This window comes from Zophobas morio, unplaced genomic scaffold (genome assembly GCF_036711695.1).
Source record: "Zophobas morio isolate AGI-343-1 ecotype UQ-CSIRO unplaced genomic scaffold, CSIRO_AGI_Zmor_V1 ptg000011l, whole genome shotgun sequence".
Lineage (NCBI taxonomy): Eukaryota > Metazoa > Arthropoda > Insecta > Coleoptera > Tenebrionidae > Zophobas > Zophobas morio.
The window spans coordinates 23,682,848-23,699,659 of NW_026972116.1; the positions used below are offsets into that span (position 1 = coordinate 23,682,848).

At 34.0% G+C, this 16,812-nt stretch overlaps 1 protein-coding gene across 2 annotated transcripts in view; it reads left to right on the plus strand.

The window, feature by feature from the left end:
- LOC135127253 (semaphorin-2A) overlaps positions 1-16,812 on the plus strand; it is a 917,845-nt gene that overhangs the window by 721,343 nt on the left and 179,690 nt on the right. Inside the window, exon 1 of one of the 2 annotated variants that reach the window (XM_064053680.1) lies at positions 16,150-16,661. The exons of the other annotated variant lie outside the window; for it this stretch is intronic. Within the exon in view, the coding sequence (XP_063909750.1) occupies positions 16,451-16,661 (211 nt within the window). The 5' untranslated portion in view covers positions 16,150-16,450. Of the gene's footprint in view, positions 1-16,149; positions 16,662-16,812 lie in introns of those variants that run through there. 2 annotated transcript variants of the gene reach the window in all.

Consider the following 16,812-nt stretch of genomic DNA (forward strand, 5'->3'; position numbering starts at 1 on the left):
CCAACAAAAATCTCCAGGCAATTTTTGAAAGTCGTCAAAAAAAAGTCAAAATTTGCACAAAGGGGAGTATTGAAAAACTGAACTTTTGAAGATACTCCTAGAAAAATTTCTGGGAATAGATCTCGACATTCTTGGTCGAAAAATACAGTATCCTTTAGTTTCATAACAAGATTTTGAAAATATTGGAATAAGAAATCGATTTTTAAAGAAACTTTGGTAAGTACAAAAAATTCCGGGATGTAGATTTTGACTGAGTCAAAAAATATAACGTGTTTTCGGTCCCGGAACAAGATTTTCAAAATATTGTCTTTGAGAACCAAATTTTTAAATCCTAAAAACTGCCATATGGTATGAATTTTCGAAGAAGTGAAGCCGAAAATGACTTCTGGAAGTCGAAATCTACAAGTTAGGTAATTTTTGAAGGCGGTCGAAAAAAGATCTATAATTTCATAAAGAGGGAGTATTGAAAACCTGAACTTTCGAAAAAGTTAACTCTGCTTTCGTCAATGTCATGTGTTGTGAAAAAATTCAGGGACGTAGATCTCAACACGCTGATTCCAAAAATATAGCATGTTGATGGTCACGAAGCAACATTTTCGAAAAAATCGCCGCGAAATGCGAATTTTAGAAAATTTCAAAAATTTCGATATTTCAACGGTCGATTCTGGAAAAACGGTTGTAGGAATCAAAAAATCGAGGCCAGATTTGAGTTCTAGAGCTCGAAATCTACAAGGAAATGTATTTAGTTGAGTTTCGAAAATGTAAAAATTTTTGTAAAATTTGAAGATGGGGGGACCATTAAAAAATTTCAATTTTACAAAAGTTGTTAAAAAACTATGAAAAAATTCAGGTTCATAGATCTCGACACGCTGATTCCAAAAATATAGCATGTTGATGGTCACGAAGCAATATTTTCGAAAAAATCGCTGTGAAATGCGAATTTTGGAAAATTTCAAAAATTTCGATATTTCAACGGTCGATTCTGGAAAAACGGTTGCAGCTATCAAAAAACCGAGGCCGGATCAGAGTTCTAGTCCTCGAAATCAACAAGAAAATTTATTTAGTTGAGTTTCGAAAATGTCAAAATGTTTGCGAAATTTGAAAAATTTTTAATTTTAAAAAAGTTGTATAAAAATTATGAAAAAATTCAGGGACGTAGATCTCGACACGCTGATTCCAAAAATATAGCATGTTCATGGTCGCGAAGCAACATTTTCGAAAGAATTGGTACGAAAGTTTTGAATTAAAATTTTTAAAAAATCAATCAAAATTTGAATTGTTTTGAGCAGCATACAATAAATTAATATTATTACCTCTGTTGCTGCGATTGTTCAAATTTATTTTTTTTAATTAAAAAACAAAATTATGAGGCAGAAATGAAATACAGGTTGTTGAAAATTCAAATATTTTTTGTCGCTGTTCTTTCAAATATAAACTACTTTTATTTGGCCGAAATTTTGAGATTTGGACTGTGATCTTGAAATAAAAAGTCTGTGTGTGCATACACTACAAAAATCTAAATCAAAAAGAATTAAAACGCCATATTAAGGGAAATTTTAGACCTTAACTGGAAAAACTGGGTGTAAAAATGTTTGATAGATGAAGATATTTTCTCCCATGGCGTTTTGCGGTCTCCAATACATGGCAAAATATTTTATTTGCTCATTTTACTTTCACTCGAATGGAAACTGTGACCATCTGCAGGAAGTCTGGTATTTTCGGGCCCGCAGGTATCTGCTAGGCTTAAAACCACAAAAAAACGCTTGAAAAATAATGTGAAAAATTAACCCAAAAGTCGTTTTTTTTTTCATCAAACTCTATATCATTTTAATGCACAGGTGTATCTGCTGTTCTAGGAAACAAAAACAAAATAAAAAGAGCAGCGTTCTAGCCAAATACAATAAAGAGTCGCTATTTTTAAGTAGCAGAAGTCAAAATCGTAGAACCACTCTTTTCCTTGACGCACCATACGTCTGTAGCGCGGGATTCCTACCCCTAGTATCTTGTGGAGTAGGATGATAAAATTTTCGCACAAAATTCAGAAACAACGTCAGTGCGAGTGAAAGATTCCAGAACTAATTATTTTCGAGTAATTCCCCAAGTTTAAATTTTTCTCGATTCCGTTCGCTGCGTCGCAGTTCCGGCGAATTCCACTTCATGCACCAATGCAATTTTTGAACAAATCGGGGACAAAACGCCCGTGGAAGGGTTGAAAGCGGCCGACTTCCCGAAGGGGTGCGCAATAAAGAGTCGATGTAAATGAGAATTTGCGTAATTTATGGTGCCCAGGGCGGCACTAGAATTTTCACTTGAATACAAATATTTTAATAACGGGATCGTTCCGATTACGGTGTCGCTGTGATCTCGCTAAGAAGTGATTTGCGATTCTGATTGAATTTCGCGATCTGTGTGATTTGCGAATCGGCGCAGCGACTGCCAAACACAATTTCGGTTTATTGTTTAAATGAACTCTGTTTTACATAAAGTCCGCCATTATCCATTCCGAGCGTCGTAAATTTAAGAACAAGTAGACGGCACTGCCAAATATGTTTTCGTCGAACATTTTCAATCATCGCAACTTTTACGGGGCCATACAATTTTATGTGCCACTGGAGACTTCCGCTTGATGTGCTACGTTAGATTTGATTAAGAAAATTTTCGCAGTAAAAGAAATAGAGTTGGGAGACTGAGCGGGCTCGAGTTCATAGGTAGAGTTTTAACTACTCGGAGGAGCGCAAAAGGGGTTTATCAAGTGAATAGGAAAGTGTGACAGAACGCGGACTTCTTTGATCGGCCTGTAAGTAATTTAGCGCTCAGAAAGGGGAGCTTACTTTCCGGACCACGAGCACGGATTGAAATTATTCCGCTTTTCTAAACGCCACCTTCTGTCCTGTGCAGTTTCGCTACGACGACGGATTGCCGAACGATGCATCTTTATACAACTACTAAAAGTGCTTCTGATGTTACAAACGAAGCTGAAGGGAAAATCGCGTCTTCTAAATGATCGATCACCTTTGATTTGCCACATTCAAAAACAAACACGGATTTACAACTTCGCTGAGTAAACATCAGATCTAAAAAGTCGCCGTCAACGTCGAACCCCGACATTTACTTCCTAATTAAATTTTTAAGTATATCGTCGTCGTTTCGACGTCGAGTGCTCTTCAGAGTCCATTGTTTACTCACTTCATTGGCTTTCATTTCTGCGATTGGGCTAAGCGCGGTGTCACTCAGAAGCATATTTTTTATGTGGCGTAATAACCGAAAACAGGGATGAAGGCAGTTTTTTATGGTCACTTTTATTATGTTACAGTCGTCTCCAGCAAGTCGCCACTTGACGGGACATGAAAGCTGTGAAGATCATAAGGAATTTAACACTGATGTGGCTAAAGTGCGTCTAGCAATTCAGAATGCTATAAGCTTTTTAGGCACAAATCCACAGTTATTAAGTCCGGGGAGGTGCAGCTATAAAGTAGAATTCGGCTAGCGGCAGTAAATTTGGGAATTCGCGTAAACGTAGATCGCTTGTTTTACGTTTTTCGTTGAAACAGCCGATATAACGTTTCAAAATAGCATGAAATATAAATACCGTATAGTGCATCCCACTTTTATGGAAGCACGTCCATGTTTTCCCCATTTTTTTAAATTGTACATTACGACTGTACTAGTGAACGAAATATGAATTGGTATCGGAGAGAGACAAGGACGCATATTATCAACTACGCTGTGTGATTAAAAAAATATATATCGCAACTTGCAATGAAGTAAAACTGGAAAAGACGGAATGACATTTAGACTTACTGCAGGTGGTCCAAGTTTCAGTTCGAAATCCTAAAAATTGCCATATTTCATATTGGCGATTCCGGAAATGTAGTAGGAATTTTCGAACACATGAAGCCGAAAATAGCTTCTGGAATTCGAAACATATAAAAACCCCTTTGGGTTATTTTCGAAGGTGGTCAAAAAAATCGAAAATTTCGTAAGTTTTTATGGTAGGAATTTTCGAAGAAATGCGGCCTGAAACCACTTCTGGAAATCGAAGGCTACCAGAAAAATTCATCTGGGTAATTTTTGAAGGTCAAAAAAATTTTAGAAAAGAAACCTTAGAAAGTACAAAAAATTCTGCGATGTATATGTAGATTTTCCAAAAGAAATGAAGACAAAAATAATTTATGGAAGTGGGAACTACAAGAAATTCCTTTAGATAATTTTCAAATATGGTCCAAAAAAATCGAAAATTTCATAAGGGGGAATATTTGAAAATTGGGCTTTTGGAAAAGTTGTCTAAAAACACAAAATCTTGGAGATATAGATCTCGACCTGCTGTGTTGAAAAATATAGCGTGTTTTTAGTCCCGGAACAACTTTGTTTGAAAATCAAGATTTTTAAAAATCTTAAAAATTGACGTATTCATATCGACGATTCTATAAAAATTCCAGGAATTCTCAAAGAAGTGAAACCGAAAATAACTTTTGAAACTCGAAATCTAGAAGAAAATCTCTGTAGGTAAATATGTAAGATCATGGAAAAAAAGGTCACAATTTCGTTAAATTAGGAGAATTGAAAAACTGACTTTTGAAAAATGGCTCAAAAAAAAATGAAAAACATCTGGGTTGTTAATCCCGACGTGCTGACTAGAAAATATAGAGATTTGGTCCCAGAATAAGATTTTTCAAATATTGGGTTTGTAAACTATTTTTTTAATCTTAAAATTTGACATATTTCATATTGGCGATGGATGTTCGGAAAAGGGTAGGAATTTTCAAAGAAATGAAGCAAAAAATCATTTCTGGAGGTAAAAATCTACAAAAAAAAAATCTAGGACGTAAAATTGTAGATCTGGTCGTCCTGAGTCGAAAAATATAGTGTCTTTTTAATCCTGGAACAAGATTTTCAAAATATGTATTGTGTTTGGGGACCATGATTTTTTAAAATCCTTCAAACTGCCCTATTTCATAGTAATGAATCTGGAAAACTGGTAGAAACTCTCAACGAAATGAAGTTGAAAATAATTTTTGGGCTAAAATCTACAAAAAAATCCCTTTACGTAAGTTTTGAAGCTGGTCAAAACTTTGGCAAGGGAGGAGTTTTGAAAATTTGAAAAAATAACCCCAAAAAAGTAGAAAAAATTTTGGGATGTAAACCTTGATGTAATGTTATGGTCACGAAGGCGAATTTTTGAAATGTTGGGTTCGAAAATATGTATTTTTTTCAGTTCTAATATTTGCCATTTTTTGTTGATGTTTCTTAAAAAATAGTAGGAATATTTTCGAAGGAATGAGGCATTCCAAAACTACCAACAAATATCTTCACGCAATTTTCGAAAGTCGTCAAAAAAAGTCAAAATTTGCACAAAGGGGAGTATTGAAAAACTGAGCTTATGAAAATACTCCTAGAAAAATTTTTGGCAGTAGATCTCGACATTCTTGGGCGAAAAATACAGTATCCTTTTACTCTCAGAACAAGATTTTGAAAATATTGGATTAAGAAATTGATTTTTAAGGAAACTTTAGAAAGTACAAAAAATTCCGGGATGTAGATCTCAACGTGGTGAGTCAAAAAATAGAACGTGTTTGGATCCCACAAGACTTTCCAAAAGAAATGAAACCAAAAATAATTTATGGAAGTGGGAACTACGAGAAATTTCTTTAGATAATTTTCAAATATGGTCAAAAAAAAATCGAAAATTTCATAAGGGGGAATATTTGAAAATTGGGCTTTTGAAAAAGTTGTCTAAAAAACAAAAAATCTGGGAGATATAGATCTCGACCTGCGCAGTCGAAAAATATAACATGTTTCTGGTCGCGGAGGAGGATTTTAGAAAAATTGGTCTCGAGATTTTTTTTTATACTTAATTTAATAAAAATGTAGGAACTGACGAAGAAATGAGGTCGGACATAATTTCTGAAAGTCTAAAACTATCAAAAAATACCAGCAGATAATTTTCGAAAGTCGTCGAAAAAAGGTGAAAATTTTCATAATTGGGGAGAATTGAAAAATACAAACTTTTGAAAAAATAGCCTAAAAAAATTAAAAAAATTGTGGAAAATAGATCCCGACGTGCTTAGTTGAAAAATATAGCGTGTGTTTAGTCCTGTAACAAGATTTTCAAAATATTTTGTTTGAAAATCAAGATTTTTAAAAAACTTAAAAATTGACCTATTTCATATCGACGATTCTGCAAAAATCGTAAGAATTCCCAAAAGAAGTGAAAGGGAAAATAACTTTCGGAAGACGAAATCTACAAGAAAATCCCTGTAGGTAATTTTCGAAGGTCGTCGAAAAAAAGGTCAAAAATTTCATTAGGGGAGAATTTAAAATTGAATTTTGAAAAAATATAAAAAATCTGGGTTGTACATTCCGACGTGCTGAGTTGAAAAATATAGCGATTTGGTCCCAGAACAAGATTTTTCAAATATTGGATTTGTAAACAATTTTTTTTAATCCTAAAAATTGCCATGTTTCATATTGGTGATGGATGTTCGAAAAATGATAGGAATTTTAAAAGAAATGAAGCCAAAAATAATTATTTATGGAAGCGGGAATCTACAAAAAAATCCTTTTAGGTAATTTTCAAAAGTGGGCGAAAAAATTGAGAACTTCATAAGGGAATATTGAAAAATGGAGCTTTGAAAAAGGAGCCTAAAAAATATAAAAAATCTAGGATGTAGATCTCGACGTCCTGAGTCGAAAAATATAGCATGTTTCTGGTCATGGTGGAGGATTTTAGAAAAATTGGTTTCGAAAATCTTTTTTTTTTTATACTTAATTTAATAAAAATGTAGGAATTGACGAAGAAACGAGGTCGTACATAATTTCTGAAAGTTGAAAACTATCAAAAAATACCAGCAAATAATTTTCGAAAGTCGTCGAAAAAAGGTGAAAATTTTCATAACTGGCGAGAACTGAAAATTAGAACTTTTGAAAAAATAGCCTAAAAAATAGAAAAAATTGTGGAAAGTAGATCCGGACGTGCTGAGTTGAAAAATATAACGTGTTTTTAGTCCTGCAACAAGATTTTCAAAATATTTTGTTTGAAAATCAAGATTTTTAAAAATCTTAAAAATTGTCCTATTTTATATTGACGATTTTGTAAAAATTCCAGGAATTGTGAAACCGAATATTACTTTTGAAATTCGAAGTCTACAAGAAAATCGCTGTAGGCAAATATGTAAGATCATTGAAAAAAGATCAAAAATTTCGTTAAATGAGGAGAATTGAAAATTTGAACTTTTGAAAAGAGGCTCAAAAAAAATTTAAAAACATCGGGGTTGTACATCCCGACGTGCTGAGTAGAAAAATATAGACATTTGGTCCCAGAACAAGATTTTTCAAATATTGGGCTTGTAAACTATTTTTTTTATTCCTAAAATTTGACATATTTCATATTGGCGATGGATGTTCGAAAAAGGGTAGGAATTTTCAAAAAAATAATTTCTGGAGATAAAAATCTACAAAAAAAATCTCTAAATAATTTTCAAAAGTTGTCGAAAAAAACTTGAAATTTCATAAGGGAATACTGAAAAATGGAGCTTTGAAAAAGTAGCCTAAAACATATAACAAAATCTACAAAAAAATCCCTTTGCGTACTTTTTGAAGCTGGTCAAAACTTTCGCAAGGGGGCAGTTTTGAAAAATTGAAAAAATAACCCCAAAAAATAGAAACAATTTTGGGATGTAAACCTTGATGCAATGAGTCGAAAAACATAGCATGTTTACGGAACAAGATTTTCAAAATATTGTCTTTGAGAACCAAATTTTTAAATCCTAAAAATCGCCATATGGTATGAATTTTCAAAGAAATGAAGCCGAAAATGACTCCTGGAAGTCGAAATCTACAAGTTAGGTAATTTTCGAAGGCGGTCGAAAAAACATCTAAAATTTCATAAAGAGGGAGTATTGAAAACCTGAACTTTCGAAAAAGTAGCATAAAGAAATATAAAAATTCTAGGATGTAGATCTCGACCTGCCCGGTCGAAAAATATAGCATGTTTCTGGTCGTGGAGGAAGATTTTAGAAACATTGGTTTCGAAAGTCTTTTTTTTACACTTAATTTAATAAAAATGTAGGAATTGACGAAAAAATGAGATCGGACATAATTTCTCAAAGTCGAAAACTATTAAAAAATACCACCAGGTAATTTTCGAAGGTTGTCGAGAAAAGGTGAAAATTTCCACAATTGGGAAGAATTTAAAAATCGAACTTTTAAAAAAATAGCCTAAAAAAATTTAAAAAATTCTGGAAAGTAGATCCTGACGTTCTGAGTTGAAAAATATTTTATATATATTGAGGATTCTGTAAAAATTCTAGGAATTCTCAAAGAAGTGAAACCGAAAATAACTTTTGAAACTCGAAATCTACAAGAAAATCCCCGTAGGAAAATATGTAAGAACATGGAAAAAAAGGTCAAAAATTTCGTTAAATGAGGAGCACTGAAAAATTGAACTTTTGAAAAATGGCTCAAAAAAAATGGCCACGAAGGCGAATTTTAGAAATGTTGGGTTCGAAAATTTCTATTTTTTTCAGTTCTAATATTTGGCACTTTTTGTTGATGTTTCTTAAAAAATGGCAGGAATATTTTCGAAGGAATGAGGCCGGAAGTAAGTTCTGGCATTCCAACACTACCAACAAATATCTCCAGGCAATTTTCGAAAGTCGTCAAACAAAAGTCAAAATTTGCACAAAGGGGAGTTTTGAAAAATTCAGCTTTTGAAAATACTCCTAGAAAAATTTCTGGCAGTAGATCTCGACATTCTTGGTCGAAAAATACAGTATCCTTTTAGTCTCATAACAAAATTTTGAAAATATTGGTCAAAAAAAGGTCGAAAATTTCATATTGAAAAATTAAGTTCTTGGAAATGCTATCAAAAAATATACTGGTATAGTTTTAGAAATTTCATTCTACCCTATACTCATAAAATAATGGTCGTTTCCGTTCATGAGTAACGATGGTCCCTGCCCGGACCTGGGTTATTCTGGTTTCTAACATCTAGGGATTACCGGCACGAGACAACTTAAGTTGTAAATATCTTTTGCTATTGTACTACTGTCCGTCTCGTTATTGCCAATAAAATTTTATAGGGTACAATGAAATTTCCAAAAGTATAAAGAAAATTTAGTGTTTAAATAGTATATATAGCCCTTATTTACATAGAAAAAGGCGTATATTTTTGGAAGATTCACTTTTTCCGTTATTTATTAGTGGTGTAAATGCATGCCAAAACAAAACTAGAAATACGTTTGTAAACGGAAGTGTGAAATATGTGACCCCTTCTTGAATTTAACCTAAATATTGTTGATTGGGTTCGGAAACTTGGGTTTAGAGACGGCTTTTTTTAAATAAATTACAGGACTTTTGTACTACGGTTATGCGAGAGAAAAATGTAACTAATATACAAGATGAATTAAGAATAACAATAGTAACTTTTGAATATTTAGTGAAACACTCATATTATATAGGGTGAAACAGGCCAGAATTGCCAACTTGACCAGATAAAAGCATTCCCTGTAACAATACTTATTCTGTGATGTCTAGACATCTAAATATCTCTATATTTTCCCCACCCTACCACTACAACATTATCTAGTGCCCTAGTTTGTGCGTCCACTTGAAACCCTCTATATATTGCAACTTCTTGAAAACAGGGACGAAATTTGCCCTTAATTTTATTTCGCCATTCATCAGGATTTATCTGATCTAATAGAATGTGTGACTGTCTAGTGCGGTGTTCAGCTTTATCAAGTGTGTTACAACTTTTGAAACTATGCTATGATAATAGATAATATGATAATCGCTTTCTAGATAAATCAAAGAAACGATACACAAATAAAAAAAGATGTTAGGCAAGAATTCTAAGGTTTGCCAACTTGTCCCTAATTCCTCTATTAATTTAACATTCCTCTGATTATACACAAGCGCCCCTAAAACATATTCCATCTATATCAACAAAGTTCTAGCCTCCTGTGATGTTAGTTCATCAACTGTCCATAACTTGACATTTACGTCTCATTTATGTACGTTTCCCAACAAGCCAGTCAAGTAGGATTACCGACCGAAACAAATTTATACCGACGTATCGTCTCCTTACTCACCCCAAACAAAGTTTTTCCAGGCAAGAATTACCTCCACACACACCAATTTGGGTAACGTGAAGTTTAGATAAAAACTTTCCGAAGATTTGTTTGAATAGGTAGAGCGCAGCAAACGTTAAGGTTTTACACGATAGATTAACTTCCCAAATTATACACTTCCCGATTTTAAGTTAAACTAAACTCTAAATGAGAAAATTCGGAAGTTGGAGCGCAAAAACTCGGACTCAGATGAACTTTTCTTTATAAAACGCCTCGCGTCTGAGGAACTATGAACAGTGTCTGAAAGCTTTTATCGGAAGAGATAGCAGCATCTTTTGTATCTCCATCTTGATTACTAGTTTTTGCACAAGAGTTGGCAAGGCTATTCGTGACCCACGAGTGAAGGAAATAACTTATTTTATGACGTGCGTCTGTGCCGCCCTTTGGTGCGTGGGTGGAGAGACCACGGGGGGCGCCGGAAAGCTGCCTGTGCTTAATATTTCAGGAAGTTGGGTAACTGCAATATTGACTGACACACGGGAAATATTATTGTTTGTAGCTTGAGAAAAAACTGGCGGATTGATTAAAATCGGGTTTTAGGTGTATCGAGTGGGAGCGAAAAGTATAAACTACGAAATGTATGACATTACTTAAACAACTTCGTTCGTAGTTTATAAATAATAGGTGAGTGAAGTTGAGTTGAGTCAAACTTTGTGCTACTTTAGAAATCAAATTTCACTTCCATTAGCTTCTTATGTGTTTGGTTACTATTACCACAAAGCACATTTTTTCTTCACATATGGGCTAAGACAATATCAACCAAGTTCCAACGAGTTTCGAAACTTCTGTTGAAAGTAACAACAAATACAAAGTATCCAATATTAACAAAATGGAGAGTACAGTTTTAGAACACCTCTGTCGTTCAAGATCGATAAAGTTGACTTAGTAAAAAGCAAAAACCTGGGTTCTGAAACGATCAATTCTTTTACATAGATAATAATTGGTAAATAATAATAATCCTTGTTGATTGCATCTGAAAGGTGACTAGATTGTAACAACAATCTAAAGCTAGAAAAAGATGACACTGTATGCGAATTTTAACATTTGCAGATTACTGTAATCAAATAGTTTAAAAATGTATATTAAACACACAGCGGAATAATTTTTGAACCATCGATACTAGACTGTTTTGAATGAAAATCACTTTCGTTTCTAAAACAAATACATTAAAAAATGTATTTCCACATTATACAGGGTGGTCTAAGTTATTAGACACAAGATCTTCCGTGACGTCATGACATTGTTGGTGGGGACGATTAGATAAATTTTGGTTGGCATTTAACCATCCATACTAATAAAGTAATAAATATTGACACAGACGACAGACAGGCAGGCAGACGGAAACGGGAGACCCTTTTTTTCACATTCTAGGGATCGCAAAACGTCGGGAAAACATAAAATTAGCCGTTCGCCGGATAGTCCCTGTTACAATAATTAGTAACAAGAAAAGCAAATTTGTTTGACTTTTGTAACAATACTTTATACTTCTTGAGCGTATCAAGTTCATCGGCTGACTTGCCACTTTCATGTTTTTCAACGTTTCATGACCCCTAGAGTACGAAAAAGTGGTCCCATGTTTCGGTCTGTCTGTCGCCTGTCCGTCTATCTGTATGTCTGCCTGTGCCGATTTTTGTTAGACAGATAATCTCCGAAACTACCGGACCGATTGTTCTCAAATTTTGTATGTATATGTATATTAGTTTCTTTAATTTTTCGTTTTTTCTATTTATAACTTTTCAATTTTTCGACTTTTCAATTTTTCGTTTTTTTAATTTTTGATCTGGAATTTTTCTAGTTTTCATTATAAATATCTAATAATAATTATAACCTGAAAAAAATTCAATCTTTTGATTTTTCGATTTTTGAATTTCTCCATTGAAAAACTAAAAAATTGAAAACTCAAGTATCGAGAAATTGAAAAATTAAAAGTCCAATAAATGAAAAAGTTTTAAATTCTATTAACTGAAAAATGGAAAATTTCTAAAACCGAAAAATTAAAAACCAAAAAATTGCAAATCGAAACACTGAAAATTCAAAAATTGAAAATTTCACATCGAAAAAAAGACAGTTTGTAATAAGGAACTTAATAAAATTAGAACACTGAAGAAAAAAGAATTAAGAATCCAGAATCCAGACCCCTAGAGTACGAAAAAGTGATCCCCCCTTTCGGTCTGTCTGTCGCCTGTCTGTCTATCTGTATGTCTGCCTGTGCCGATTTTTGTTAGACAGATAATCTCCGAAACTACCGGACCGATTGTTCTCATTTTTTTTATGTATATGTATATCAGTTTCTTTAATTTTTTCGTTTTTTCTATTTATAACTTTTCAATTTCTCGATTTTGCAATTTTTCGTTTTTTTAATTTTTGATCTGGAATTTTTCTAGTTTTCATTATAAATATCTAATAATAATTATAATCTGAAAAAAAAAATCTTTTGATTTTTCGATTTTTGAGTTTCTCCATTGAAAAAATAAAAAATTGAAAATTCAAGTATCCATAAATTGAAAAATTAAAAGTCCAATAAATGAAAAAGTTTTAAATTCTATTAACTGAAAAATGGAAAATTTCTAAAACCGAAAAATTAAAAACCAAAAATTTGCAAATCGAAACACTGAAAATTCAAAAAATGAAAATTTCACATCGAAAAAAAGACAGTTTGTAATAAGGAACTTAATAAAATTAGAACACCGAAGAAAAAAGAAAAATTGAAGAAATAAAGAAAATAAAAAACCGAAATGAAAAGTTGTAAATAGAAAAATTGAAGAAGTGAAAAATTAAAAAATCGAAAAGTTGAAAAATTGAAAATCGAAAAATTGCAAAATCTAAAAACTGAAACAACCAAAAGTTGGAAAATCGAAAAATTGTAGAAATAAAGGAAATAACAAACCGAAACGAAAACTGCAAATCGAATTTTTTTTTCCATAGAGTCAACAGCTTGTTGAAATAGAATTCAATGCCCATTTTATAGTAAATAAAATAAGATGACAGAGAAAAATAGTGGGCGGAGCTAAGTTTGCCTTTTTTCTAAAGAGCCTTATAAGCAAGCAGTAGCCCCGCCCACCTACTTCGTCTTTATTTCAGTGACTACTCTTAATATTTTTCAGCCTTATCTTTGCAAGTAGTAGTACTAGGAATACATATTAGGAACATCATGTACATCAATGGGATGACGTCATCTCCAAAATACAAAATAGTATTTTATTTTATTTTTAAAACCGACTTTGGTAAATGACATACCTTCTAAGAAAAGAGAGGGTGGGTGGGCGGGGCTAGTACTTGCTAAGATAAGATTGAATTTGGGAAATGAGATACCTTCTACGAAAAGAGAGGGCGGGTGGGCGGGGTTAGTACTTGCTAAGATAAAACTGACTTTGGCAGATGACATATCCTCTAAGCAAAGAGAGAGTGGGTGGGCGGGGCTAGTACCTGCTAACAAAAAGCTGATTTTGGCTAATAAAATACCCTATAAAAACAGAAACGGTGGGTGGGCGGAGCTAGTATCTGATAAAATAAGACCGATTTTGGCAAGTGAGATACCCTCTGAGAAATGAGAAGGCGGGTGGGTGGGGTTAGTACCTGGTTGATTACTAGTTTTTGTGATAACGAATGTGTTGTTTAGTTTTTAAACATAGCAAAAGAACCACTTTTAAAATCATTATAACTCCACTAAAATGTGAAAAGGATTTCTTTTACTATTTTTCCCAGACTCACCAGTTGATTATTAAGAGCGTAGTGGAGAGTTAATCAGCCATTTTCCAGACACCTGGTATAGGGTGTCTAAAAAATTAATGAATAAAACAATTTATTTTATTAATTAAATCACTGTGATTAATAATAGATTTTACACTGCATCGATCTAAATTGATATAGGTATCCTTGGAAAAATTGATGACGTCATCACAAAATTTTGTAATAGGAAAACTCCCCTAAAACAAACACACAGCACGATCCCTTACATCTAACTTAGAAGGATTATCAAAATAAAAAATTAAATTCTCACAATCAAACCTTATAATTTTTCTAAAAAGCTGTAATTGTTGTACTGAGCGAGAAAAGTTCTGTAGAAATAACCCTCGACTGTTTTTTTATGCCAGTAGTTCTAAAAGTTTGCCTAGAGGTACAGAATGGCGTCGAAATTGACAAAAACAAACAATGTCTTTTTATCTCTAAAATTTTAATAAAACCGCCAGCTTTTTCGTCTTATGAAAATTCTAGTATGTGTATTTTTACTTTGTGAACAAAAAAAAACAACTATATAAATCCTTTAGTGTATTCCATGATTTTCTGAAACGATGTTTTAGGTCTTATAAAATTTTCACAGCATAAATGTTTTGCGTGAATTTTGTTCAGATTATAAATTTATAAACATTGAAAGAGTTTTGACGTCAAAAGGGTACTTAAAAATTGAATTTGTTTATTTGAAATTCGCTGACATTGCATCTAGGTATATACAAAGTCTATAAAAAAAACTCAAGGTGTTAATCCATGTAAATGTTTAAATTGTCCCTCAAAAAAGTGTCTTAATTTTTTAGAACTTCCCTACCACCTGAAGTCAACATTCAAACAAATTCAAAGTCCTAAAGAAATGTCGGCGGGGATGGGATTCGAACTCACGCGAACCGAGCTCGAGTTGCTCAGATTCAACGCCTCACACGACAAATATTACACAATTTTGGAAAATAGTTTTAATTAGAAGTGAAGGCTGATTCATAAACCACAACTGCATTTTAACGTGTTTATAATAGTCGCAGCTATAGCTGCCTGACCGTGATAAAGGATGGAAAGATAAGTTAACTTTGTTACTAGATTTTTCTCCGCACAGAATCATTTTTCAATCAAAATGATCAGATTCTTGTTTAAAAAACATATTATGTCGTCATAAAAATACCGTGTGTTTCATTAAGATTTTCAGTGCTTATAGGTGTCTCAATTATTTTTCGACCGATTTTTTTCAAATTTTGTATTTGTGTTTACTGAAGAATGCAGATTCCGTTTTATGTTAAAAATCTATTGATTGTTGAAAATTTTGAAGAAAATCAAGTATTATGTTTGAAATAAAGTATTCCCCGGAAGAAAACTTTGGACAAGTTTATTCCTCTTTGAGAAATCTGCTCTTGAAGTGGCAGAAAAAAGGGATTTTAATTAATGCGTTGAAAACAAACTTAGCTATGAAAATACTAATTTTCTCGAACTGTTGTCACTTTTGAAGTTTCAGCTTTGTGCTATAAGCGGTGTTATGTAAGGATCTAGCTTATGTCCGAAACTGTTTCTTATTTTAATTAATGATATAGTTTTTCGTCACACGTGCTTATGCATTCGACTTGAAACTTATAGGGGCTATTAAGAACTTAGAAACCACTGTATTATCTACCGTCCAAATATTATAAATTATTAGGGCGAGTCTCTTTTTACGAACAGAACTTAAAAAAGTATTGTGAGGCAAAAAATAAACACCAAGCTACTGTACCTTCTCTCGTACACGGAGAATTTTTTATTTAATGTTTTTGTTACATATAGAGTTATTATAACTGATCGGAAAGTGGCCATTTTAGTCATATCAGTAGGGATTTAAAAAAAATAGAGGCCGAATTTTTTCCAGGTGAAGCTGCGTTTAGCATTCGGATTTCTGTCGATTTATTGTTGCCGAAAACGCCGTATGTATATCTTCTGGTCATAATTCGTCCCTTCTGTCAGCGCCCGAATCTCGAAAAATGTCACCATCCACTCCTGATCTCCCCGAACCTTCTCCACAAGACACCCTTTCACACTCCCCAAGACCCTCCATCGCTTTCATTTTTTCACTTGCACATCCCAGCACCAACAATACCACAATACTCACTCCATCTCCAGCACCGGAAAGAAGTAATCACAGTAAAAAATCAGCCCCCCTCAACCTTTTTCTCTTTGACAGGTCCGGCCGATGCACGCGCACGTTTGATAGCGGATTGAATCGTCGACGGCGCCCGAGTGAGCCGACTGCTTTTCCGACCGCTGTGCGATGAGGACGGCCATTTACTCGCTGCCGGTCTCGAGTTAGTCTGACTCGTGACACGCTAGCGTGAGGGTCGCCGGTGAACCGCTCTTGCCACGCACGTAAAACAATGCCGTTTGGCGTTTCCGCAACTTTGATGAATCAAAGCGTCGCTGCGACCCACCCCAGCGACTAAACGACGTATGAGTACGAGGACAGTGCCTGTAAATATTCACGTTTTGTTTGGTTTTTTATTCGGCCGCGGACGCTGCCCGTGTTTTCGCCGGTGGGACCGCGCTTTACGAGTACCTACGGGCTTTGATGAGGCGAAGGTCCGGTCTGGTGGTTTATGCTGATTTTGGAGAAGTTGTGCAGACCACGTGCTAAGATGGAGCGTGGGAAAAACGAGGGATTTTCGGTTTTCAAGTTGTTTGTCTTTGTGACGGTGCTGGTGGAACTCAAGTTTGATGTCAATGCCGATTTTGAGAATAGTTGGACCATGTACATGGAGCAGCCGTGCTGCTCGGGGACGGGAAGTCACCATGTCAGGCATCATAGAGGTGCGTTGGGGAAACTTTGTTGCTGGTATTTCGTTTCAAAGATTAGCACTATCACCGCTGAATGCACCTGTTTAGTCAATTACACGAAATTAATACGTCCAAACAACCATCAAAACAGAGTGTCTAAATTCTAAAGTCTCCACTGACACTC